General features: G+C 47.3%; 1 protein-coding gene across 4 annotated transcripts; it reads left to right on the forward strand.

Moving 5' to 3' along the window:
* Positions 1–200: 200 nt before the first annotated feature.
* Positions 201–23775, forward strand: CLTA (clathrin light chain A). Of its 4 annotated transcripts, XM_002707987.6 has the most exons (7): positions 201–511; positions 7680–7717; positions 9143–9260; positions 14926–15037; positions 20954–21007; positions 22302–22337; positions 23329–23775. In XM_002707987.6, exons 1-7 carry the CDS (start codon positions 295–297, stop codon positions 23498–23500), a joined length of 747 nt encoding a protein of 248 aa, XP_002708033.1. In that variant the 5' UTR covers positions 201–294; the 3' UTR covers positions 23501–23775. The 4 variants fall into 4 exon arrangements, with proteins under 4 accessions (XP_002708033.1, XP_002708032.1, XP_008264909.1 ...); XM_002707986.6 differs by lacking the exon at positions 22302–22337; XM_008266687.5 differs by lacking the exon at positions 20954–21007.
* Positions 23776–25771: the final 1996 nt, after the last annotated feature.

Here is a 25771-nt window from a genome sequence, read left to right on the forward strand (position 1 = left end):
CCCGGGGGCTCACCTCCTTCACCTCCGAATCACGAGTTGTCGGCGGCGGCCCGCCCCTCCGACTGCTGATTGGGTAGCTCCGAAACCACTTTTGCCCTCTGATTGGCTGTTCTGTTTTCGGCTCTCCCACACCGCCAAGACCAACCGGATATAGGGGCAGGGCTTCCGCTTCCACCTCCTCCCTCCTCCCGCTGTGTTCCGATCGCAGTCGCCACCACAGCGGCCGCTGCCGGGCGCGGTGTCGGTGTGTCGGTTGGTTTATCTTTCAGTGTTGGTGCCGTTGAATTGCCCGCCATGGCTGAGCTAGATCCGTTCGGCACTCCCGCCGGTGCTCCTGGCGGTCCAGCGCTGGGGAACGGGCTGGCCGGAGCGGGCGAAGAAGATCCGGCCGCGGCCTTCTTGGCGCAGCAGGAGAGCGAGATTGCGGGCATCGAGAACGACGAGGCCTTCGCCATCCTGGACGGCGGCGCCCCCGGGCCTCAGCCGCACGGCGAGCCGCCGGGGGGTCCGGGTGAGAGGGCGGGCGCGTTTGCGGCGGGAGGACTTGCCGGGGAAACTCGGCCCGGAGTTGGGTCCGAGCACTTCCGTACGACTCGTGTTTCTTGCCAGGAGGCTGGGGCGGAGTGCAAAGAGGAAACGAGACCCCGGCCCAGTCATGCAGGAGCCTGGGCTCGGGAAGTCCGCTCCGTTCCGAGTGTGCGTGTGTGTGTGTGTGTGTGTGTGTGTGTGTGTGTGTGTGAGAGAGAGAGAGAGAGAGAGTGTGTGTGTGCTAGCGCTGCTGGGCGCCGGCCGAGCGAGAACGCAGAGAAAATCAAGTGACTGGGAGGCTTGCAGCCCCGGAGAAGCCCGTTCAATTCAGCAACTTTTAATTAAGCACTTGCTGTGCCTTAAGCCTGGTTTCTGAAGCCGCATTGGCGTACTCTCGCCAGACTCCCAGGCAAGTCTGAGCCCAGCACGGAACCTGTTATCAGGAAATGAGGGCAGGAAACCTAAGAATAGTAGTGTCTTTTTTGGAAACAAACAAGAATGGCAGTGCAGTTCAGCATTTAAGTACATAGGGCGTTGGGTTACGGGGAGGAAGGGAGGAGTGAGTAGGGAACCGAAGAAAGCAGGGCGAGAAAGCATGGAGAAAGAAACTCCGGTCAGGACTTCCGAGCTCCTCGGCTTCTGGGAGCAGCTTCGGTAGTTATTGCCTAAACAGAGCCCACGATTAAACCTGCACCAGCCAGGGAGGGAAGCAGAGGTGAACAGGCGACTGCTGTGTGGCCTCCACTCCCCCCCACCCCACCTCCCGGCCGAACAAATAAGAGTTGGGTGGGATGACAATTTGACCTTCGACTGCCTTAACCTGTGAAGTGCCTAGGATTGTGGTGTAGAAGCAGAGGGTGAATTGAAAAAAAAACAAACAAACTATTTAGTAGTATGGGGAAGAAGGAAATGAGTGGAGATGAGATATGGCTTTACCTTTCCTTGAAAAAATATTCCAGTAAAGGAGAGTAGGGCACTGTTGGCAAATGGGAGTGTTTCTGCTACCCGAAACCGAGACCTCTGAGGTCAGGCAATCACCTAAAGAAGCAGGTGGGTGTGGGGCAGCCAGGGGCAAGCAGGTTGGCCTGAAGTGGGTTGTGACTGGGAGATAAAGTTGGCTTCCAGTGTTTGGGGGGGTATTTTGTCATTGCCTGAGAGTTTAAAATCGACCTTTGGCTTGCCTCCTCACTTACTAGAAAACTAAATCCTAGTGAAAAGTGACTTGCTTAAAAAAGGGCATCGGCTGGGCCCCAAGTCTCCCTCCCTTTAGATGGGACCACCCCCTTACAGTGTTTTAGCTGGGGTGTGCTGGGGTCAGAGAGAGGCAGTTGTGGCTGTAGGACCGAGCAGAGAGAAGCAGCACCCCTAGGAGACTCTCCTAGTTGAGGGACAGTGTAACTCTATTCCATCCCCATCACCCAGCCTGTTCCTGACACTGCTCGTGTACATAAAAACTGGCAAAGTGTTAGCTCCAAGAGTCCTATGTAAGCCAGCAGGAGTTGGTGCTGGGCAGTTTGGGAAGGTAAAAGGAGAGAATGCGGTCGGATATGTGAGTCTTGTACATCAGGCCTTCAGGAAAGGGAAGGAAGGGGTTGACTGCTGACTTAGTTCCTGGGAAGAACTTTATTAGGGAACTAAGCATTTAGTGACTTAAAGCCCTGACCATGCATTGAGATTGGTAAGAGTGCAGGGGTCAGCACTTCCTTTGGGAATTAGAGCAGGAGTTGGGCACTTTCTGTCTTTCAGAAACACTCTAGTGGTTACAGGTTTTGTACTTTCCACTGCTGCTTGAATGAGTTTAGGTTTGTTGTCTTAGGCAGTTTTTATGTAGTTAACCACTACATTTTCTGCATAATGTGTAGCACATTGCACTTATAGGATTACATTAAAGCATAGAGAGTGCTTGCTGGCATGTAGTAAGCATCCCTTGGCTTCTAGGTACTATTGCTCCCTGGGGGTAGGAGGAGAAAGCAGTTTGAGGCCTGTAGGCTTGGGTGTACTGAGGAAACCGAGTGATTATAGGTGGGAGGTCTCTGTCATGTGTCCTGTAGAAGATACATGGGCAATCGGCTGTAACAGATTGAGGAGAGAGGAAAATAGCTAAGCTTGCCCAGCCTTGGGGGAAAAGCTCCCATGGAGGATGGGCCTAGGTAGAAACCAGAGGAGTTAGGCCTGAGCCCTGGTTCACTCTTGAAATTAGGAGATTCAGAGAAGGAAATGTTGGGAAGCCAGAGATCAGCAGCTCAGTGAAGTGGCATGAGCAATATTGAGGAAGAACGTGTGGTCCGGAGGGAGGCAACCCAAGTCCAGCTGAGGTGGGAGAATGAGGCGGAGCAGGGAGCTGTAGAAAGAGCATATCACTGTGGTGCTGTCTGTTATGTTTCTGACAAGTGCTTAGGGAAGGAAAAAGAAGAGAAGTAGGTGAATTAGTCTTGCTGGAAGAGGGTAATTTTACTGGTAGCAGTGCTAGAGAGTTGTTTAGAGAGATCTCACACATGACATAATTATACAGCACATTTACTGTGTGCCTGGAACTCCATATACTTGACGATCTGTATATTAGCTGTGCAAGCTAAGTGGTAGTGTCAACCTGGTATTTCAGATGAGAACTGATCGCTGTGGAAATTAAGCCATATGGTTAGGGAGCAAGCTAATGAATGGTTTGGTTGGGATTCAGACCTAGGTCGGCTTAACTTCCAATGCTTGGGGAACATGAGAAGTTGGAAGGTGAATTTGGGACAATCTTTCACCTTTGGAAACTTATCTGGTCCTTATTTCTGTCCAGAGTTCCTGAAAGTTCCAGAAAGTTTCCTTCTGGAGTATTTGACTGCCTAGCTTGGTTGTCCCAGTAAGGCAAGGCCCTAGATGTCCTTCCTGTGTGTCTCTGTAGCAGCAGACTACCATTTACCTTGGGCCAGTGGTTGACTCACATAGAATGGACACAGGGCAGGCTTCTGGCTCAGCAGTTAAAACGTTCCTTCAGATGCCTGCATCCCCTATCAGAGAACTTGGTTCGAGTCCCAGTTGCACTTCCAATCCAGCTTCCTGCCAGTGTCCACCCTGGGAAGCAGCAGGTGATAGCTTAAATATATGGGTCCCAGTCACCCATGGGGGAGACCCAGATTGATTCAGGGCTCCTGCCTTTGGCCTGGCCTAGCCCCAGCTGTTATGGGTATCTCTGGAGTGAACCCCAGTGGCTGGAAGAACTCTGCCTGCCTGTCTGCCTTTCAAATAAAAAGTGAAAGTTAAAAGATACATAAATAAAGCAAGTTGGTTGTTGACAATTTCTAAAAAAAGAAAAAGCCAGTACAGTAGCATTGTAGCTAATAAAGAGCTCAGAGCACATACCAGTGGGTCTAGTTGAGTCTTCAGCCGCATGGGACAGGCAGCATATGATTTAGAAGGAGGAATGGCTTGAGGATTACTTAGTGTTTTGTTTATGGAGGAGTGATCAGAAGTCTTTCTGTTGGAAATGGCCTTAGGCTGGAATATATTAACTAGATAGTTGGTATGTTAGCTGTAATATATTAACAATAATGTAGCCCTGGTCAGACTAGCTGATGTAGGTTTCCCATTTTATATAGAAATTAATTCCTAGCATTAAAAAAGGTACCAGAAGAAAAATAAGTATACTTTAAAAAATTTATTTATTTTTCTGTTTTAAAGACTTATTTATGTATTGGAAAAGCAGAGTTAGAAGGAGAGAGAGATCTTCCATCTGCTGATTCACTTCCCAGTGGCCACAATGACCAGGGCTGGGCCAGGCCAGAGCTTCTTATTATTTTATTCTTCTTTTTTATTTTTTTATTTGACAGATAGAGTTTGACAGTGAGAGAGAGAGACAGAGAGAAAGGTCTTCCTTCCGTTGGTTCACCCCTCAAATGGCCACTACGGCTGGAGCCAATCCGAAGCCAGGAGCCAGGTGCTTCCTCCTGGTCTCCCATGCAGGTGCAGGGACCACAAGCACTTGGGCCATCCTCCACTGCCTTCCCGGGCCACAGCAGAGAGCTGGACTGGAAGAAAAGCAACCAGGACTAGAACCCGGCGCCCGTATGGGATGCGGGCGCCATAGGCGGAGGATTAACCAAGTGAGCCACGGCGCTGGCCCCGGGAGTCAGGAGCTTCTTCCGGGTCTCCCGTGTTGGTGCAAGGGCACAAGAACTTGGGCCATCTTCCACTGCTTTTCCAGGTTGTATTAGCAGGGAGTTGGATTGGAAGTGAAGCAGCCAGGACTCAAACCAGCACCCATGTGGAACGCCGGTGCTATAGGCTATGGCTTAACCCATTGCTCCACAGTGCCAGCCCCTGAAGATTTATTCTATTTATGTGAAAGGCAGAGTGATGGAGAGAGAGAGAGACAGACAGACAGACAGACTTCCATACACTGGTTTATTCCTCAGATGGCTGCAACAGCTGAAACTGGGGCAGGTTGAAGCCAGGAGGCAGCAGCTCCATCCAGGTCTCCCATGTGGGTGGCAGGGCCCAAGCGCTTGTGTGATCTTATGCTGTTTTCCCAGACACATTAGTAGGGAGCTGGATCTGAAATTGAGCAGCCAGGACTCAAACCAATGCCTAAGTGAGATCATAGGTGACAGCTTAACCCATTGCGCTACAATGCCGGCCCTGTTGTATTTATTTTTCTTGTAGTAGGAAAAGCCTTCAAGGATAAAAGCAGTTGCAGAAATGATCAAGGAAAAATCAGTGGTATCTACATACAAGCTAAGTAATTCTTGGTGTCAAATACCCTAAGCCAAATTAAAGGACAAAATGGGGGTGGGTATTTTGCAGTATGAGAAGACTGAATATAGAGAGAACACTTTGAGATGGCAGAAAATAGATTAAAAAACTCAGTTCAGGAAACAAGAAAATCAAGTGCCAGATATGTGATTACCCCACAGGAAATAAAATAGGTACAGCAAAGTCACCAAGAGGTTTCACGCCACACTATTAAGGTAACAAAAAGTTAAAGACAAGGTAAAGCATAGTTTAGTCAAGTTGAAGGTCTGAGAAATGGAGAGCACTCATGTGCTGTGGAGGTAGTATGAACCAGCTGGCAACTGGGCAAGTGGTTGGTGCTTTCCAAGTTGTTAGAATATCTGGTGACCCAGCAATTCTGCATCAAGGAACTTATTACATAGAAACAGTTGGATGTGCCCGCACAGGTACTTTTGTTTGTTGTTTGGTAAGCTTTGTATTTCTAAAACTTGATAGAATGTTCAGCAGACCGTGTGGGTAGGTGCCACACAAATAGCTTGAAATAGTTAAAGGCCAATGACAATAAGAAGACACCCTTTTTGTACTGCCATAAACCATAGTAGTGAAATAGGGAAATTAAGTGTGAAAATACATTGAAATAATAAATGTACAAGCCAGCATTCAAAACAGATCAAGCTGGTGGGTTGGCAAGTGCTTAGATCTCTTGGTCTGTACTCATGTATCATTTTTTTATTTTTTTTTTATTTTTAAAAGATTTTATTTATTTATTTGAGAGGTAGAGTTACAGAGAGAGAGACAGAGACAGAAAGCTCTTCCTTCTGTTGGTTCACCCCCCAAATGGCCGCAACGGCCAGAGTTGCGCCGATCAGGAGCCAGGAGCTTCCTCCCGGTCTCCCACATGGGTGTAGGGGCCCAAGGACTTGGGCCATATTCTACTGCTTTCCCAGGCCACAGCAGAGAGCTGGATTGGAAGAGGAGCAGCCAGGACTAGAACCGGAGCCCATATGGGATGCGGGCACCACAGGCAGAGGATTAACCTGCTGCACCATGGCAGCACCAGCCCCTCATGTATCAAATTAACAGTTGGGTCTGTCCTCTGACACTCGGGATAGCAGTCCTTTTAAAGGCTGGTTTTATCTCATATTTTTAAAATTATCTTAAGCATAATAAACAGCCTTAGAAAATACTGTCATTACTTAGCTGCCCCTTCAAGAATATCTATTTACCTCTCTCAAGGAACCCTGCTCATATCCTGAGCTCATTTGTGAAGTGCTGATACATGCAGGTTTGTTATCAGGATTAAAATTTAATGTATGTAATGTGTTGAACACTCTGACACACTGGAAGCAATACTTAGTAGATGTTTTTCCACACTAAAAAAGTTGAAAATGTAATGATATAGATGAACATATTACTAAAAAACATATGTTGGAGGAGTCTAATTTTGCTGAAAGAAGTTTTGTTGTGTATGTGTTAGATAAAGAAACCAAGATCTGAGTGATGGAATTACATGGCACTTTTCTTAAAAAAAAAAAGTATGTGTTTCAGTATCATGGAACACATGGCCGAAGGGGAGTGGGAATGATCAATAAGTTTTCAGTATTCTAAAGCCAAGGAGAAAGAAATTGGGAGAAGCAGGAAAATAAATTTAAAAATGTATAAAATGTAAGCATTAGGGTTGATTTGGAAATAGGTGCTTCAACTTGGGTTTAATTGGTTAGGAACTAAGAAAGCCAGAGGAGTGGTTTGATGAAATCTTTGCCTGTGAGAAGGAAAAGCAGGTGGGCATTGGATGCAGTGGTTAAGACCCACATCCCATTTGGGAGTACATGGGTTCGAGTGCCAGCGTTCTGCTGATAGGCATGTTGGGAGGTGGTGGTGGTAGCTTCTTGAGGAATTACATCCCCGCCACCTCTGTGGAAGGCCTGGAATGAGTTCTTGGCTCCCAGCTTTGTTTTGGCCCAGCACTGGCTCTCATAGACCTTTGAGAAATAGATCCTTGGCTGCCAAATCTGTTCCAGCCCCAGCGTGGGGAGTCATGACCCCCAATAAAGCTTCTTGGTTTGAAGACAAATCACTGGATGATTCCAGGTTCTACTTTGCCTCTGTCTTCTCCAGAACTCTGCTAGAGAAACATTGTTGCTGTCTGAGACTCTTCTGTCAAGCTTCCATTTGTCATCCCTCTAAGCCAGAAAGCAGAATCTGATTTTGGACTTGAAAGCCAACAGATTTGTCTGCATTTCATTTGTGTATTAGCACATCTGGATTTCATTAAATAGGAAGTTGTTTAGTCCCGAATATTCAGAATCTACCACAGGGACAGCATTTAGTAGCTTACAGAACATACAGTATACAATACTATATTCCACTGTGTAACTCTGTTTGGCCTCGTATTTGACTATCTGTGATTGACAGACTGAAATCTTGTCTTACAGAGGCTGTTGATGGAGTGATGAATGGCGAATACTACCAGGTACAGAGTACTCTGATCATGTTGAATGAGAGTGTTTGAGAGTCTTCCATTCCTGTGGTTTGAATTGACCGACCCGAACAAGACCCCAGTCCCTTGACTTTCCTGGGTATATTAGCTGCTGGAATGTTACCTACCGGAGAGGAAGGAGTTGAAGTGGTGTTGACAGGGCACCCTTTTAGAGTGTTCCTCACCTGGCCTGAGTGTGAAGCACTGTAAGAAGTTAGTTATTAATGCTTTAAGTGGATCTCTTTCTGTCTTTGATAACAGTCTGGTTATAAGACTTCAGAGATCTTTATTTTATGCTTCAAGACCTTAAGTCTTTTAAATAATAGGCTTTGTGTTTTAAGAAGACAGCTTGGGAGCCCACATTGGGGATTGACTGGAGACAGTGACTTAGCGTAGTGAGTCAATGAAAGGGAATGAGAACACCAGCCAGAGCAATGGAAAGGGGAAAGAAGGTGTGCATAGAATCCAGAAATATCTGTAGATCAAGAAAAGAGCCCCAGGTCAAGCCCAGAGGAATGTTTATTAGCACTCAGATCTTAGCGCTGTGAAGACACCCTCCCTGTGCCTCCTAGACTCAGGTTTGCCTGCCTTTTTCTTTCCCTGCTATGACTGTAGTAACTATATTATAAACTCTTTCCTAGAATTCACTATATTTTGATTAGGTAGTATAAATTAACCTTTTTTTCCTATGTGGAATAACAACATTTAGAAGTCTTCAGTTCCAGGCCTTGCTTTGCCATGTACTTACCTTTGTTACTTTGAAGATACACACAGCCTGTCAAGTGAGGAAGCGGAATGCTGTTTCCTAATGAGTCCATTACCGATCCCACCCCCAAATTTGTATGTCCCACATGTCGCCCATTTATCAACAGGTATGATAGCTACTCTGCATCCCTCGTGGGCTTGTCAGGATTTAGTGCAGTGGTGTTGAAAGCTGCTGTCAGCACATACGGTTTTCTTGTTGCTGTACTGTTTTACAGAAGTCCCCAGTGCTGTATGTAACCTGCAGTTCTTTTTTTTTTTTTTTTATCTTTTATTTAATGAATATAAATTTCCAAAGTACGACTCATGGGTTACAATGGCTTCCCCCCCATACCGTCCCTCCCACCCACAACCCTCCCCTTTCCCACTCCCTCTCCCCTTCCATTCACATCAAGATTCATTTTCGATTATCTTAATATACAGAAGATCAGCTTAGTATACCTTAAGTAAGGATTTCAACAGTTTCTCCCACACAGAAACATAAAGTGAAAAATAATAGATGATTTTTTTTAAATGATGATGAAATCAGATCAGACCTATTGTCATGTTTAATCCCAGTGAGAGTCAAGTTTGTAACCTGCAGTTCTAACTCATAGGAAGTGCATTTTGGGAAAGAGTGTTTGGTACTGACAGAGCATGATTTTGTTTTGTGTTAAGGAAAGTAATGGTCCTACAGATGGTTATGCAGCTATTTCACAAGTGGATCGATTGCAGTCAGAACCTGAAAGTATCCGGAAATGGAGAGAAGAGCAAAAAGAACGCTTGGAAGCCCTGGGTAAGGAATCTGTCTGTGGATATCTATCCTCAGTAGAGTAGTTGCCCTAGACTATTGATGTTTTCATGCTTTTTGGCTTGAATTAGCCATAGTATCTTTGTCTGGAATTTGGGATGCAAAATTTCTCAGCCTAGAGATCACAAGGCCACCTACATGGAGATGCTTAGTCATAGGCAGTTGTCTAAGAAAAAGGGTTGGCCAGAGAGCGACCAAGTATGGTCTCTCCTCTCACAGGCAGAGCAGAGTGATGCTATGGAAAAGGGCTCTGGACTTGGAGTGAAGGACTGGGTTCAAGACTCAGCCTGAGCAGCTGCAGGTACGTGGTTGCTTGAACCTTCAGAGTTTGTGTTGTTACCCTTGAAGGAAGACCAGTGTTGCTCCAGGATGGTCTGAGGTGGTGGTTATGAAAGTGTTGTAAACTTGAAGGTATTTCCACACAAGAAACTTTTGACAGTTCATTTAACATTTGACAGCTGATAAGGAAAATGTGGGGTATGTTAGATTTTTCTTACCCTAATGCTCCTGTAAAATAACTTTTTTGCACTTGTATGGGTTTAGGGATGTGGGGATGATAGGTAGAGTAAGTATTTGAATCACTTAGCTGAGAAGTGGTAGAGTCAGCATTTCAGCCGAAGTCTGCCTTGCTTCCAAGTCCATATCTATTCCCTTCAGCCATATTGCTTTTTGAACACATGTAGTATACACAGCCAGCCAGCCTGGCCTCTGGTAAAGAGATATATACATGGGGTTTCACCTGTGGGTTCAGGATCAGGAGACATTTGGTGTCTGTCTATATGGTAGGTTGGAGAGAGAAGGCAGAGTATGAGGATGTAGTCCACAGTGTCTTTCTCAAATTCCAGACATAGAACAGAGTTCACACATGTTTGTTCTCTTCTTTCAACTATTCTAGTCAATAATTAACATTTTGACATACTGAGTTACCTTTATATACAGATGGAGCATGGATCTATGTATATGTGTTATCCATATACTCACACACATAACTTTTTGTGGCTTGTCTACTTTAAGGTGCGGACATCACATACTTCATGTCTAAAAGTCTCATTATATATCTCCTAGACATTCTCCCTTGTAACCACATGTCAGGAGTACTATCCCCTCTGGAAAAGTATTGAACTAGTGAAAACATGACTCCTTATGTTTCAGATGGGGTAACTCATACCCAGACAGGAAGGGAGTTGACCCAGATAGCATAGTTAGTTTGAAATTATTTCTCTTTCCAGTCCAATTTATATGGCTTTCAAAATAAAGTGTACTTGTACTTTATTGCAGTATTCCATGGTATTCTTTGATGATGGAAATACTCTATATCTGCACTGTTCAGTCTGATAACCACTAGCCACTTGTAGCTGTTAAATACTGAGAATGTGGGCAATCATTGTAGTGCAGCAGGTTAAGCTCCCACACATCCCACATCCCTTGTTGGAGTGCCAGTTCTAGTCTTGGCTCCTGTGCTGCTGGTCCAGCTTCCTGCTGAAGCATTCTGGGAGTCAGCAGATGAAGATTCAAGTGATTGGATCCCTGTCACCGTGTACAAGACCCAGATAGAATTCCAGTCTCCTGGCTTTGGCCTAGCCCAGCCCTGGCTGTTTTGAGTATTTGGGGAATGAATCAAAGGGTAGAAGACAGCTCTTTCTCACTCTATCTCTGCCTTTCAAGTAGATGAAAATAAACATTAAAAAAAAAATACTTAGAATGTGGCAAGTATGACTGAGAGATTGAGTTAAATTCTTGCTAATAAATGTAAGTAGCTGTAGCTATATGTGACTAGCAGCTAGTTTTTTGGATAATGAAGCCTTTGAAAGGTGAAATCGGTCTTCATGGTGCTAGCAGCCTTGGTCTTTGCTTGTTCTTTGTGCATCTGTCTTGTGTGGGCTTATTAGGATTGCTAGAATATTTTGCACGTTGTAGAACCCAACCTTACGTTTTCTCTTTCCTCAAAATTGAGCAGAGTTGCCCTGCATAGAGAGCCCTCCTCAGTGTCTACAAAAATTTCATTTTCTTTTTTGGTTATCAAGTTGGACACTTTGGAAATACTCCATGAAGTTGTTGTTTCTTTAACTCAAGTTGCTCTTTTGAGGGATTTGAGACATTTGCCTTGAATTCCAGTTGAATTGAATCATCTGGGCCATAAATAAGAGGTTTCTTCAGTTTCACCTTTTTTCTCTGTAAGAACTGTGAGAAATCACAACATACTGAAAATAGACAACCAGTGTCAGTGGTTGTCAGCTTAGCTATTGGCTGTGTTCTCACGCCATGTTTTTCTCTGTAGACAATGAGAGGATCCGGAGAAGCAGGTGCCTGACACCGTGTCTTGCTCTCTAAGGGGACTCTTTCTCCTTCCTAGACACAAAGAGCTTGCATTCAGGCTTGGCTCTTTGTCCCATCAAGCTAAGCACTGAAGAAGTATACATTCTTTTTTTTTTTTTTTTTTTTTTTTGACAGGCAGAGTGGACAGTGAGAGAGAGAGACAGAGAGAAAGGTCTTCCTTTGCCGTTGGTTCACCCTCCAATGGCCGCCGCGGTCGGCGCGCTGCGGCCAGCGCACCGCGCTGATCCGATGGCAGGAGCCAGGAGCCAGGTGCTTTTCCTGGTCTCCCATGGGGTGCAGGGCCCAAGCACCTGGGCCATCCTCCACTGCACTCCCTGGCCACAGCAGAGGGCTGGCCTGGAAGAGGGGCAACCGGGACAGAATCCGGCGCCCCGACCGGGACTAGAACCCGGTGTGCCGGCGCCGCTAGGCGGAGGATTAGCCTAGTGAGCCGCGGCGCCGGCCAGAAGTATACATTCTTATTGCCAGTAGTACTTCCTGAATCTGTACAAGCCAGAAGGAGACTGAAATGTATTGTTTTATGCAATAGTTACAATCTGTCCAGATGGTCACAGTTTTTATCTAGAGTTTTTCAGAGATAAATTTTTGTAATATTTTGGTTCTAACATACAATTTTAAAATGATCAATAGAATTGAAAATAAATCTCCAATCATATAGTAGTTTTCTGTAGAAATAATTTCACCATTATTAAAAAGACATCTTACATTTTAAATTTGGTATTTTTCAGTTCTTTACCCACATAATGACGCGGGCAGCACATGGCATCTCCTTGCATCATTGCATACCCCATTCCACCCACCCACACGCATACACACTCTTAATGCTGAGGACAGACGCTTAGCAGAAGTTTCCTGTATTTACTGTAGAGTCATCAGTGGGAAATACGTAGAAAATCATCCACCTTCTGAATGATAGGTCACTTTCTGATAAACTGGATAGCAAAGTGAAGTTTCTTTATAATCTGAAACCTTACGGGAGTTTCTAGCTGCTATTAGGCTGTTTCTTGTAGTTACAGGCATAGGCTTCTCCAGGTTACCCACATTGCTTGCCAAGGCCCTAAAAATGCCCAGAAGTGCTTCGTGTCTTCCTCTGAGTAGCTACTTGAAACCACCACTGCTTCCTGCTCCTTCTCAAAGACACTGGTAACAGGCCGGGCTCCTTCTCTGCACTTTGGAAACTGGTCACTGGTGGTCACCTTCAGGTCCCGTCTTGTGATTATTCTAGGCTTCCCTTTCTGTCCCTCCCTCCGGTAGCAGCATAATGAAGTTAGGTGAAGCATCAGTATTATAATCAGACCTGAGTTCGGCTTTTGGCTCTGCCACTTACTCTTACCTCTAGGAAGCTGACTCAGACGTTCTGAGCTTTGGTTCTTCTCTCTGCTGAAAATGGAATTAGGATTTACCTTCTTGGAATTATTATAAAGAATGAATGAGATGTCTATAAAAACACCTCCTAGAAAGGGTGTCCTTATTTTTTTTTTAAGATTTTATTTATTTATTTGAGAGGTAGAGTTACAAAGAGAGCAAACGAGCTTCTATCCACTGGTTCACTCCCCAAATGGCTGCCAACAGCTGGGGCTGGGCCAATCCAAAGTCAGCAGCCTGGAGCTTCTTCCAGGTCTCCCAGGAGGGTGCAGGGGCCCAAGGACTCGGGGCATCTTCCATTGCTTTCCCAGGCCACCAGCAGAGAGCTGGATAGGAAGAGGAACGGCTGGAATACGAATTGACACCTATATGGGATGCTGGTGCCACAGGCAGAGGCTTAGTCTACTATGCCACAGTGCCAGCCCCCAAGGGTGTCCTTAAAAACATGTTTAAAGTGAAGTATTGGGTTAACCTCGATTAGCTACACCAGTAGCTCTGGCATGTATTTCTTTATCTCCTACTCTATACTGGTCTCTTTTGCCAAATCTCTTAGGAAAAGCCATATTTAGCCCTTGGAAACTCCAAATTTGAGAATCCAGTCTGGCAAACCTCTTAGGTGTACATTTTCTGCCTCATTTCTAGAACCTCTTGGTTGACTTTTTAATAATGATCCTCCATCCCTGCCCACTGCATTGGAGTTTGTTCTGTAGCTCTTTCCTGGCTCTGCCACAAACGTAACTCTTCGTCTAAGTAGGAACAGATGTTTTGTTCTATATTCCCTTCTCCCTCTGGTCTGGTTTTCCTAATAGTTGCTGCTTCTGCATGTTAGTCACAAGGGTGCCACCTTGTGTCTTACGAAACCATTACTTGTCAGGCCTGGAATGTGGACTAAACTTTGTTTTGTGAGAAGAATTAAAAGATGATCTAATGTGAATACTCCACCCTGAACTAAAGCTGGTGGCGTTATTAAAGAATCAACTTTCATCTTTCATTAAACTTCAAATTTAACAAAAAAATTCTACAATTGCTTTTTCCCCATGTGATGTCCTTACAGGCCTTTTTAAAATTTTATTTTAATTAAAAGTCAGTATTTTTACTGTTCCTCCTGTCCCTGCAAAAAACAATTCCAGTTAAATTAAGTTGGTCCATGAACAGTGGACACAGTTAGTGCCACCCTAAGGTGGGCCAGGATGAGACGTAGTGAAAGACCAGGTGTAGGACCCCTACGATCAAGAATTGGTTGTAAGAAGAGGGAAAATAAGTTTCGTTTTCCCCTCACCGCCATTCTCCCCCGACATACACGCATGTGTACTTGCACTCATTGTAAATTCAGTAAGACCAAAATAAACTGATGAAATGAACTTAAGTTTTCTGAAGTTTATTTCGTTTGATAGGCAGAAGGACCGAGACTGATCTCTCTGCTGGTTTACTCCCCAAACCTGCAACAGCCAGAGCTGGGCCAGACCAAAGCCGGGAGCTCAGAACTCCAGCTGGATCTCCCACGTGGGTGACAGGAACCTAAGTGCTTGAGCCATTGATGAAAACAACTTAAATTTGTGTTTTTTGGGGATGTGCATTTTGCACAGCGTTTAAGAAGCTGCTTGGGCCTCCTGCATCCCTTATGAGAGTGCCTGGATTCGAGTTTGGCCCTGCTCCTCTTTCCAGCCTCCTACTAATGTGTGTCCTGGGAGGCAGCAGGTTATGGCTCAAGTACTTGGGTTCCTGCCACCCTTGTGGGAGATCTGAATTGAGTTCCTGGCTCCTGGCTTTGGCTGTTGCCAGATTTGGGGGAATAAACTGGAAAATGGGAGGTATCTCTCTCTGCCTCTTGACTCTCTGCCTTTCAAATAAATAATAAAATGAAAATTCAGTATTTAAAAAAATGGCAGTTACAAGAACTTTTTGTTTTGCCTCATTTGTGTTATCTTTCTTTTCTTTCCCTTCAAAGATGCCAATTCTCGGAAGCAAGAAGCAGAGTGGAAAGAAAAAGCAATAAAAGAACTAGAAGAGTGGTATGCGAGACAGGACGAGCAGCTACAGAAAACAAAAGCGAACAACAGGTCAGTCCATGGGGACTCTAGCATGTTTTCCAATACTGATCAAGTCCATTTTCCAGCATCTAGTCCAGGTTCATGGCTGCTGCCTCCTTTAGTTTGGAAATGGCTTGGCAGGTTTTTAAGAAAATTTTTGAAACACAGAGACCACACATCTTGAGTCTTGCAAGCATAACTCAGTCTGTTTTCTAACCACTCCAATTGTAGTAAGTTTGGTCATATGTGTCGCTTGTAATGGAGTGAATCAGCAAAAGAAGTCATTTCATGAATATGGATTAAGTCCACGTGTCAGAAATGGAGTTCTGGAATGAAAGGCTGGTTTCAAGACTATACCCAGATCTCATTACTGGGAGGTGATTGCACACTTGGTCAAACTGCGTCTCCTAAGTACAGCCCTGGCCCCTGAGAGCTGCTTCATGAAGGGGTCCGTTAGCAGAGAACTGTGCTTTATAATTAGGTAGCCAAGGATGTTCCAACACAGTGTCTTCAGAATTAGGGGTTCTCTGGGTACTTCTCTGTGCCTAAGAAAATTTTGAACTGACTTCTTAAAAAATGCTATTTTCAGAACATGTTGTATTCACTTGGTGAAGGCTGAGGAGCTGTGAGAACCTTCACCACTCGCAGCTGGGGCTCTAGTGCTCTCGCTTCTTGGGAGTAGCTTAGAGAAGCGTAGGCAGCACAGCTTCCCTCGCAGGAGGCAGGTCGGCTTTCTTTCCTCTGTTGGTTCAGAGCCCAGCTTTCACTGAATGGTGGTTGCTCCACTCAGCTGGTAAAAACAGACTACGCTGGGTCTGGAGGGATTTTCAGTTTGTGGCATAGAACTTTAGGTTCCTGTACTCGGAGGCAGCCAGTGAGCTGGGTTAAGTGCCTTTGTCTTTGGCAGCCCTGTTAGATGGAAATCTGCTGAGAAAGAGGAAACTAGCCATTCTGCCTGTCACCCAACGCCATCGCGGGACCACTGTGACAGAACAGATGGACCTTTCTTAACATAGAGCAGCCCTTCCCCGTTTTGTCCCTTTGGTCCTTGATTCTGTTTGCTACCCCACCCCGCCTCAGGTGCCAAGCCTGGCCTGGTCACCTTCCTCTCCTGTCAGGTGCCTCTGAAGTTCTGTGGCAGACATGCTGGGGACTCCTCCAGTCTAGCGGTTGAGTTGCCAATGGTAACGGCACCCATCAGCCACACAGGCTCTTGTTGGGCCTGTGGTCAGTATGAAGTGCTGACTTCCCCAGGTGTCTGTGTCCTCTGCTTGGTCAGGAATGTTCCCCCAGATGGGAATCAGGTCTGTGAAGAAAGATGAGCAGTGCTGTGTGGGGCCTTGTGACAGTTCTGGAACAAGCCACCTCAGTACTTGAACCTTTCTGGTGATATTTGGCAGTGCCACACTGACTTTGCCTGTACAGGGTCCTGAGGTACCAGCAGTTCGACAGAGATTTTTAAGCTTAAAATAATGAATATGTAGGGAACAGGCTTCCCATTGCTGAGTTGTTTCAAGCCAGTTTTGCTGAATTTTTATGGGGAAAAGGTGCCTCTCTGAATACGGAATCAGTTGTCCTGGGAGAGAGTAATCGCTTTGTCGTTAGGCACTCAGTCTTAAAGGTCGCCTCCTTCTGGGCGTGGCGTTAGGGCTGCGGCAGCTTTCTTTACTTGGAATTGCAGAGTGGTGGGTTGGAGCTCCCAGTTGGAGCTCAAGTTCCAGAGAAGAGAAGGGGCTTAATCCCCCTCTCTGGGAATGTGGACTCTTCAGAAGCCAGGCCGCTTGCTTTGTGGAGAGCTTGCCGCGCAGGGCTAGTCCTGAGGGCAGAAAGCTAGTGGCCCGGGGTCCGAGAACAGAAGGGATGGTTTTCCCCTCTATTCCAGTGATTTCCTCAGTGGATAGAGGTGGGAGCCTTTTTACAGTCACTTTGGGGGACTCTTTCCAACGGTGTCACTCTACCCTGGACATTTTGATAGAGCTGACTTCTCTGCCATTCTGTTGTTTTTTTTTTTTTTTTTTTTTTTTTTTTTTGACAGGCAGAGTGGACAGTGAGAGAGAGAGACAGAGAGAAAGGTCTTCCTTTGCCGTTGGTTCATCCTCCAATGGCCGCCGCGGCCGGCGCGCTGCGGCCGGCGCACCGCGCTGATCCGATGGCAGGAGCCATGAGCCAGGTGCTTTTCCTGGTCTCCCATGGGGTGCAGGGCCCAAGCACCTGGGCCATCCTCCACTGCACTCCCTGGCCACAGCAGAGGGCTGGCCTGGAAGAGGGGCGACCGGGACTAGAACCTGGTGTGCCGGCGCCGCTAGGCGGAGGATTAGCCTAGTGAGCCGCTGCGCCGGCCGCCATTCATATTTGACTCTGAATTTTAGAGTCTAAAGGACTGGTTCCCATTTATGTGTATAAAGGGATTCCTTCTTTCTGGTTTGTCTGCAAATAGTGAATATGTTTAGAAAACAAAGCAGGGGGCGCCGACGCCATGGCGCAGTGGGTTAATCCTCTGCCTGTGACGCTGGCATCCCATATGGGCGCCAGTTCGAGACCCAGCTGCTCCTCTTCCAGTCCAGCTCTCTGCTGTGGCCTGGGAAAGCAGTAGAAGATGGCCCAGGTCCTTGGGCCCCGGCACCCACGGGGGAGACTAGGAAGAAGCTCCTGGCTCCTGGCTTCGGATTGGCATAGCTCTAGCCATTGCGGCCATTTGGGGAGTGAAACAACAGAAGGAAGACCTTTCTCTCTGTCTCTCCCTCTCACTGTCTGTAACTCTACCTCTCAAATAAATAAATTAAAAAAAAAAATCTTAAAAAAAAAAAAAAGCAGGGTTTTCATTTCAAGCAAGCATCATCCTCCCTGGATGATTGTGCAGCAGCTGGTGTTAAGGAGGCTACAAAGAATGGCAGAAAGGCAGAGCCGTGGGTAGAGAGGGCCTCCAGTTCATTGTGACTGTGTCACCAGGCTTCCTGCCTTCAGATGCCCTTGCCCAGTGGTCACCCAAGCATTAGAGCACATCTGTACCAGGTCCTTGGCCCGCAGGGCCTGTGGTCTGTTGCCAGCGTCCACAGTTGGGCCTCAGTGTAACTGCACAAGAACTGAATTAGGGCCTGTGGAAAAGAGTCCCCTTTGCATAGCACTCAGAACAGTGACTGGCCCCTGCAGTTGGCCGAGTTCACAGTTGTCCCTCAGTATCCGGGGCTTGGCTCCAGGACCCTTGTGGACACCAAAATCTGCTGGTACTCCAGTCCCTTGTATAAAATGGCCTGGTGTTCTCATACAGCCTATGCACATCTTCCTGTATACTTGAAGTCACCTTCACAGTACCTATAGTGCCAGACGCTGTCAGTGCCATGTAAATAAGTGTTAAACTGTACCTGTATTGTTTCGGGAATAATTACAAGAAAGAAGTATATATAGTTAATACAGATGCAGTTCTTTTTTCTGGGGCTTGTGGATATGCAGGGCTGACCGTACCTACCACGAACAATCCCAGAACGTATTCCTTTCCAAATTGTGTGAGAAACATTCCCCCCTATTAAGCCCCCTCTCTCCTTTTTTAAAAGTTGTTTATTTGGAAGGTAGAACAACAGAGAGGGACAGAGATCTTCCATCTGCTGGTTCACTCCCCAAATGGCTGCGACAGCTCAGTCTCGGCCAGGCTGAGGTCGAGAGCCAGGAACTCTAGCAAGGTCTCCAACATGGGTAACTAGACCATTTTCTGCTGCCTCCCAGGCACATCAGCAGGAAGCTGGATCAGAAGCAAAGCAGCTGGGACTTGAACTGGCGATCTGATAGGGGATGCTGGCATTACTAGCCGCAGCTCAACCTACTGTGCCACAGCACTGGTCTCTCAGGGTACCTTTTGTACTGAGACTTTTCAGCTCTTTCAAGGCTTGGAAAAGTTTAGGGACTTGATGATTGTCAGTGGTGGCATTTTTTTCCCATGCCTCCTTTGGGGCCATTTGTGGAATGAGGTTCTGTGCTGTCCTTATGCCTCCAAAGCTTGTCCTGTGGGCTGGCTTTTCACTTCGTTCCTCTCTCCCAAGCTCCCCTGAGCCTCTTTCTGTCTTGGCTGAGGACTGCTGCTCTTAGATTCCCCTTCTGCTGGACAAAGAACAAGCAGGTAGCAGTCGCTCTTGTTTGCTGTCTTACTTTCTCTGTTCTGGGCCCATAACCTTGATGAGCTCTCTAGTCTCTGGGCTAGCTGCAAAGGAGTAAAGCTGACATTCAGGCTTCCGTTGTCATAGTGATGCCTTGACAGAAGTCATTAAATCTTTATTCATTTTCCAATAGAAGCATGCTCTAGTTGAAATCGATTAGGTTTTAACCCTTCATATGAACTAAAAAGGGAGTGGTGGGTTTACAGGCTGCCCTGCCTTGCCTTTCTCTCCCACTCATGCTGCCCACAAACAGCTCTCTCTTTCCTGCTGAGTCCATTAGAACTACAGTCAGGCTGCTCTTTTGATTTCTTTAAATTTCCACAAAACACCAGTTAATAAACAAAAATGGGAAAGAAGGAAATGGATGTGTGACTTTAAAAATAAGTGAAATTAAAATTATTAGAATTTGCCTTCAGATAAATGTGAGCTTAGGTTCATGACTAAGTATAATCAACCTTAAAACTTACTACGTCCACTCCCCTACTCCAAGCTGACCGAATCAGAGGATGGGGTAAGAGTCTTTGAAGGAGGCTTTGTGCCTGGGTCTAGTGACTGGGCCCATGGGTTCAGCCTGGGGTGACAGAGTGAAAGTCAGCCTGTGTCTGCGGCAAAAATTTCCTGACCCCATCCTGTGCCCCACTCATTCCAGGGCCCTGTCACATGGATCCTCTCCCCTGTCTGAGTGAGAGCTAAGGAAGGATGGAGTTCTGGGTCCTGGGCTTTACCTCACCAAAACCAGTCAAGTCTGGCCTAGATGTCTGGGAGCGGCGCCAGCTTCTTGAGCAGGTGGCTGGATTCAGGCACGCGCGGGCCAGTCTGCCTTCTTCCCAGCAGCACTTGCCTCTGGCTCCTTTTTTTCCTCTAAAGCAGGCAGGGGATTTTTTTTTTTTTTTTAATATTTATTTATTTACTTGAAAGAGTTACACAGAGAGAGAGAGAGAGAGAGAGGTCTTCGATCCAGTGGTTCACTCCCCAATTGGCCGCAATAGCCGGAGCTGCGCCGATCCAAAGCCAGGAGCCAGGAGCTTCTTCCTGGTCTCCCACCTGGGTGCAGGGGCCCAAGGATTTGGGCCATTGTCTGCTTTCCCAGGCCACAACAGAGAGCTGGATTGGAAGTGGAGCAGCTGGATCTCAACCGGTGCCCATATGGGATGGCGGCATTTCAGGCTAGGGTGTTAACCTGCTGCACCACAGCGCCGGCCCCTAAAGCAGAGATTTTCAAATGATCCTATGTTCCCAGGATACTGAACATTTATCCTACCAGCCAGTGTGGGAAGGCAGCAATTGGGTAACCCAACATTTGAGATCAGATTTTTGGGAACTAGTGCACACACCAGTTCGGAAGGAAGTGTTAATATACGGTAGGAAATGGGAAGAACCCTGGACCTGGAGCCAGGTGGCCCGGGTGAGTGCTGCACATCTCCGCTGTGATGTAGCCGAACCAGGTGCTTCCTCTGAAGGACGGTGGGACCACTGTGTCGTGAGCTGTTAGGGTTGAGGATTGAATCGTTAACGTATGTTGAGTGCTTAATAAATGCTCGTTGTTGCCAGGATAGGCCTTGGGGCTGAAATTGGCAGCGCTCACTCTGGTGGAGAGTCCCCATGTGGGAAGGCCAGTGGGAAACCCTGGCCTGCCGTGGTCTCCAGCGCTCAAAGCGTCAGGGGGTTAGGCTGGAGCCCCGAAAGCAGCTCCGCAGAGCACATCACGCCTCTATTGTGGATTGTAGATGTTTCTGCTTCTCAATGTTCTCTCTTTTTTCCTGCCTGCTTGCCTGCCTTTGGACCTCTTGCTGTCTAGGGTGGCAGATGAAGCTTTCTACAAACAACCCTTCGCTGACGTGATTGGTTATGTGTATGTTGCAAAACTAATTCCTTTCTTGTTTTGATTCTATTTTCTGTTTAGAGTTAATGCTCCTTTTGTGTCACAAGTTGTTTTGCTCTTTGAAATATTTCAGATTGGCCCTCTGGGAGCTGCCTAAGAGTTGATAAGCTAAGGGATGCTCCCGTGGTTGCCTTGTGGAATAACAACTCCCTTCAGCCTCTCATTGCCATTTTTCATATTCGGGGATTTAGAGGGAAGAGAGCTCTTTCAGAACGGGAGTCATTCATGATCTTGCCTGGGAAGGATTTGGGAACCAGGGGAATCTGACCTCTTGCTGTTGCTGCCACCACTGCTGCTACCTGTGCCCTTTTGCCTGCCTGAGGTGGGAAGAATTCTCCTCACTTGGGAGCAGGTGACAGTCCCAGGAGGTTAGCAGCCAGGGAGCAGCAGCACCTTGCATCGCCAGTCAGCTGTGGGGGCAGCGTTTTCATCACTTGGTTCCCTCAGAGAATGTGGGGTCAGGTAGCTCTCCCTTGGGCAGGAGAGTTCAGAGCCGGGGGGATTGTCTTCATGGGTGTGTGTAATTGTTCCTCTACCATCTGACATGTCAGAAATTGCTGTTCAGTGGCTAGCTTCTAGTGCCCAGTCCCCACCCGAGCAGAGAGAGTCCCCTAGCTTGCGGTCAGGATAGCGAAACTGTCTGATATGGGCCACTTGGGGTCTTCCCTTGTGCCCTGCTCCCCAAAATGGCATCTCTTTGGAGAAGTTTTTCTTTTTTTTTTTTGTTTTTTTTTGTTGTTGTTGTTTTTTTTTTTTTTTTTTTTGTTTAGGATTCCTGTTACCAAAGCTGTATTGCTGAAGACTTAGAAACAGCTGTCACTGTTTCCTCCTTAAAAGTTAGGGCCAGCTTGTGGGTCTAAGGGAGATGAGGGTAGAATGGAGGAGGAAAGGGACCTGTGGAAGACGGGTGATTGGGGTGGTCTAGAGAGCCTCTTAGGGCCCACAGTCATCCCAGCAGAAGCCAGAACTGGGTTTCCTGGGCCCTTGGATGCATTTGCACTGAGATTTGTGAAATGCTGGACTTACAGGTGGTGTTTGATTTGATTTTGGCACATTCTCTCTGGAGTAGAAACGGAGACTGGAGAGGCTGAGTCTGGTTTTGCTGGGCAGCAGGGTGGCCCAGCAAAGCCAGCTGCACGTTCCAAGCAGAGATAGAGTGGCAGGGGCATGTCTAGCTTACTGACCATCTGCATTGGGCTCATTCTCATTTTCTATATCTGACCTAAAGTTTCTCTCCTTGTTTCTTTTCTTCTTCACCCTTAAGCACAAACATAAACCATCCTTGCTACAGCCTAGAACAGTTAAGTAAACCTTTCTCACTGCCCTAACTGTGTGTGCCATGAAGTCGCAGTGTTGTAGTGGCTCTGGGCTTCAGCGGTGTTTGCCACGGCCATCCCTGTGATAGTGCCACCCCTCTGTCCCCGCAGACCAGTCACCTTCATTGCTTCTGCTTTGCCCGTGATGCTTGTTGGAGTAGATGGAATAGTGTGTCATTCCGCCTCTGCCCATTGTCCTTCCAGGCTGGAGCTCCCACCAGCTGGTTCCCGGCTGCGGGTGGGCTCACCTTGGTGTGGAAGAATGTTGGAGTAGCCCCTGCCAAAAAGCAGCTAATGCTGGCTCTCCTGCTGGAGTGGTGTGCCCTGAGTGGCCCCCAGGCACCTGGCTGGAGAGAACACAGCAACTCTGGCTGAACTAGAGAATGCCCCAGCACCCCCCACCCCCACCCCCACCCCCAGAATGGCTTCTGGTCTGGAGTGCCTGCTAGCATGGGAGCTTTGTCTTGAGTTTCTTTTGATCTGCCCTGTTTCTCTCCAGCCGGAGGAAATGAATCTAGAGGCTACTGTGCAGTGCCTGTGGGCTTTTTAGAAGGCTCTAAATTTCCTTGAAACTCAGTACAGCCCAGCATAAGCTACTCTCCAAGTTCTTGACCGGCATGCTGCTTTGTTTTTAATAAAAGCGGTGTGGAACTGGCTAAGGACTGCCTTTATTTCTTTCTTAAATATTTATTTTTTAATCCTTCAAACAAGCAGAGACAGCTAGGCAGAGAGACAGCCCTGAACCAAACACCTGTATTCCAACATTTTACGCAGTAGCCTGGGCACCCTGTGCCTGGGAGAGCTGCCCACGTGTGTCCCTGAGTCCGAGTCAGGGACTGTTGTTCTTGGGGAAAGCAGCTGCCACTGAGCCAGGGATGGAGAGACAGAGGTAGCCATTTTTTTGTAGCAAGGCAGCCGCCAGGCTGCTCCAAGGTGGTTCTGCATTAAACCAACATGTTTTGTTGTTGCTTCCAGGGCAGCAGAAGAAGCCTTTGTAAACGACATTGATGAATCGTCCCCAGGCACTGAGTGGGAACGGGTGGCCCGGCTATGTGACTTTAACCCCAAGTCCAGCAAGCAGGCCAAAGACGTCTCCCGCATGCGCTCAGTTCTCATCTCCCTCAAGCAGGCCCCCCTGGTGCACTGAAGAGCCGCCCTGTGGAAACACTACATCTGCAATATCTTAATCCTACTCAGTGAGCTGTTCACAGTAATTGGATTAATTATGTTGAGTTCTTTTGGACCAAACCTTTTGTCTTTAGAGTTGATCATTGTTTGTGATTGCATGTTTCCTTCAACTGTGTTCTCCCTGGCTTTCAGAGAGGAGGGTGGAGGAGGAAGAGGAAGGGAGGGATGCTCCCAACAGTAGCCTCAACTGTGCTTTTATGCATTATTCGGAGAATAAACTTCTGTTTCAAACAATGCTCAGGAAGCTTTTTTATTGACCTCAAGGTCCTCTGGATTCAGCCAGCAAGCCCGAGTCAGATAGCAGTGGTGTGCGGCTAGCCCCTCCTCTTGATTCCCGTAGCACCTGCTGGGATCTGTGCCATTGACGCGCTCAGTCCACATTTCCAGTGGAAGTCCCTCATCTAAGCCTGTGTTGTCCAGTACAGTGTTCACTGGTACAATTTCTGTTAGTTAAAAATAGATTGCTGGGGCCAGCGCTGTGGTGTAGTGGGTAAAGCCCAGCTGCTCCACTTCTGATCCAGCTCTCTGCTGTGGCCTGGGAAAACAGTGAAAGATGGCCCAAGTGCTTGGGCCCCTGCATCCGCATGGGAGACTGGAAGAAACTCCTGGCTTCTGGCTTCGGATTGGCCCAGCTCTGGCCGTCGCAGCCAACTGGGGAGTGAACCAGCAGATGGAAGACCTCTGTCTATGCCTCTTCTCTCTCTGTGTAACTCTGACTTTCAAATAAATAAATTAATCTTTTAAGAAAAAAAAAAACCTTTCTGTCCCTAGTTGTATCTCACGTGCTTGACACATGTGGTTAGGTGGTGTGGGGCTTGGACGGCGCAGGTCCTGGAGCATCTCCATCCTCGCAGAAAAGCGCTGTTGGAGCGCATTGGTCTGGGCACCCAGTGCTTCCAGGAGGCCCTGCTGCATTCTCCCACCAGTACGTCATCCGTCCTCACAACTGGCATGGTGAGAGGAATAAAGCCATCTTTGAGAAATCATCCACGTGTAGGCACCTGATAGTATTTCCAAGTTGGAGATTGAGGTGAACTGTAATGGCCACAGTCCTTCCAGTACTGATGAGGTTTGGATGCAGAGGAGCTTTCATTTCTTTTCCTCCTGCCTCCCCTGCTTTTCTCCATCCGGACCACATTCCTGGCTTCTGCTCATTCTTCCCTTCTGCCACCTCTGCCACAGGTCACTGTGTTCCCAGGCCATTCATTACTATGAGTGGCCTTCACAAAGTTCGTGGAAAATGTGTAGTATGGAAAAACCTTCATGGATTTTTTTATACAAAGTTGAATTTTTCAAGGAAGTTATTTTATTTGAAAGGTAGAGACACGGATCTTCCATCTGCTGGCTCACACCCCAGGTGCCCCACAACAACCAGGGCTGGGCCAAGCTGAGGCTGAGTGGCAGAGACCCATGCACTTGAGCCATTATCTGCTGCCTCCCAGGGTTCACCTTAGCAGAAAGCTCGACTGGAAGCAGAGTCAGGCCTTGAACCCTGGCATTCCGATGTGGGACAAGTACATCTCAACTGCTAGGCTGAACATCCACTCCCAAGTGGGTTTTTTTAAGGAAGGCCATGGCAGTCTAAAATGTCAGCAAAATCTGATACTCTATCAAGTAACTAGAGGGGCCTGCGCTGTGGCATGGCGGGTGCCACTGGCTGCTCCACTTCCCCATCCAGCTCTCTGCTATGGCCTGGGAAAGCAGTGGAAGATGGCCTAAGTCTTGGGCCCCTGCACCCTCGTGGGAGACATGGAGGAGACTCCTGGCTCCTGATCAGCACAGCTCCTGCTGTTGTGGTCATCTGAGGAATGGGCAGATGGAAGACCCCTCTCTTTCTCCCTCTCTGCCTCTGCCTCTCCCTGCCTCTGCCTTTCAAATAAATAGATAAATCTTAAAAAAAAAAAAAAAAAAGTAATAGATAAGGTGATGCTGACTTCCAAAGCTAGGTAAAAGGCAGCAGAGTTAGTTACTGGAACACTAGTTTATCCTGTGCCACCACACACATAGCTCTGCGACTGAGGCTGCAGTGCTGTGAGGAAGCCCAGGCTTGCCCACAGAGACCACCTAAGACCCTGCAGCTACATGCAGAGAGGGGCCTGGCCAGGCCTGAGGTACTCCACCCTTCTGCTGCTCCAGCTCCAGCCACTGTAACTGCAAGTTCAAGACCAGCAAGTGTAACCTTTCCCAAATTCCTGACCCACAAACATGGGAGAGAACAATTACTGGGTTT

The sequence above is a fragment of the Oryctolagus cuniculus genome, chromosome 1, assembly GCF_051225735.1.
Source record: "Oryctolagus cuniculus isolate XC-2025 breed Fujian yellow rabbit chromosome 1, ASM5122573v1, whole genome shotgun sequence".
Taxonomy (NCBI): Eukaryota; Metazoa; Chordata; class Mammalia; order Lagomorpha; family Leporidae; genus Oryctolagus; species Oryctolagus cuniculus.

Excerpts from the sequence above, each read along its gene's own strand:
- CLTA (XM_002707987.6), top strand. The coding sequence starts at position 295 with ATGGCTGAGCTAGATCCGTTCGGCACTCCCGCCGGTGCTCCTGGCGGT. Across the intron at positions 9,261-14,925 it reads AGAACGCTTGGAAGCCCTGG|ATGCCAATTCTCGGAAGCAA; the intron begins GTAAGGAATCTG and ends TTCCCTTCAAAG. Across the intron at positions 21,008-22,301 it reads GCTGACGTGATTGGTTATGT|CACAAACATAAACCATCCTT; the intron begins GTATGTTGCAAA and ends TTCACCCTTAAG.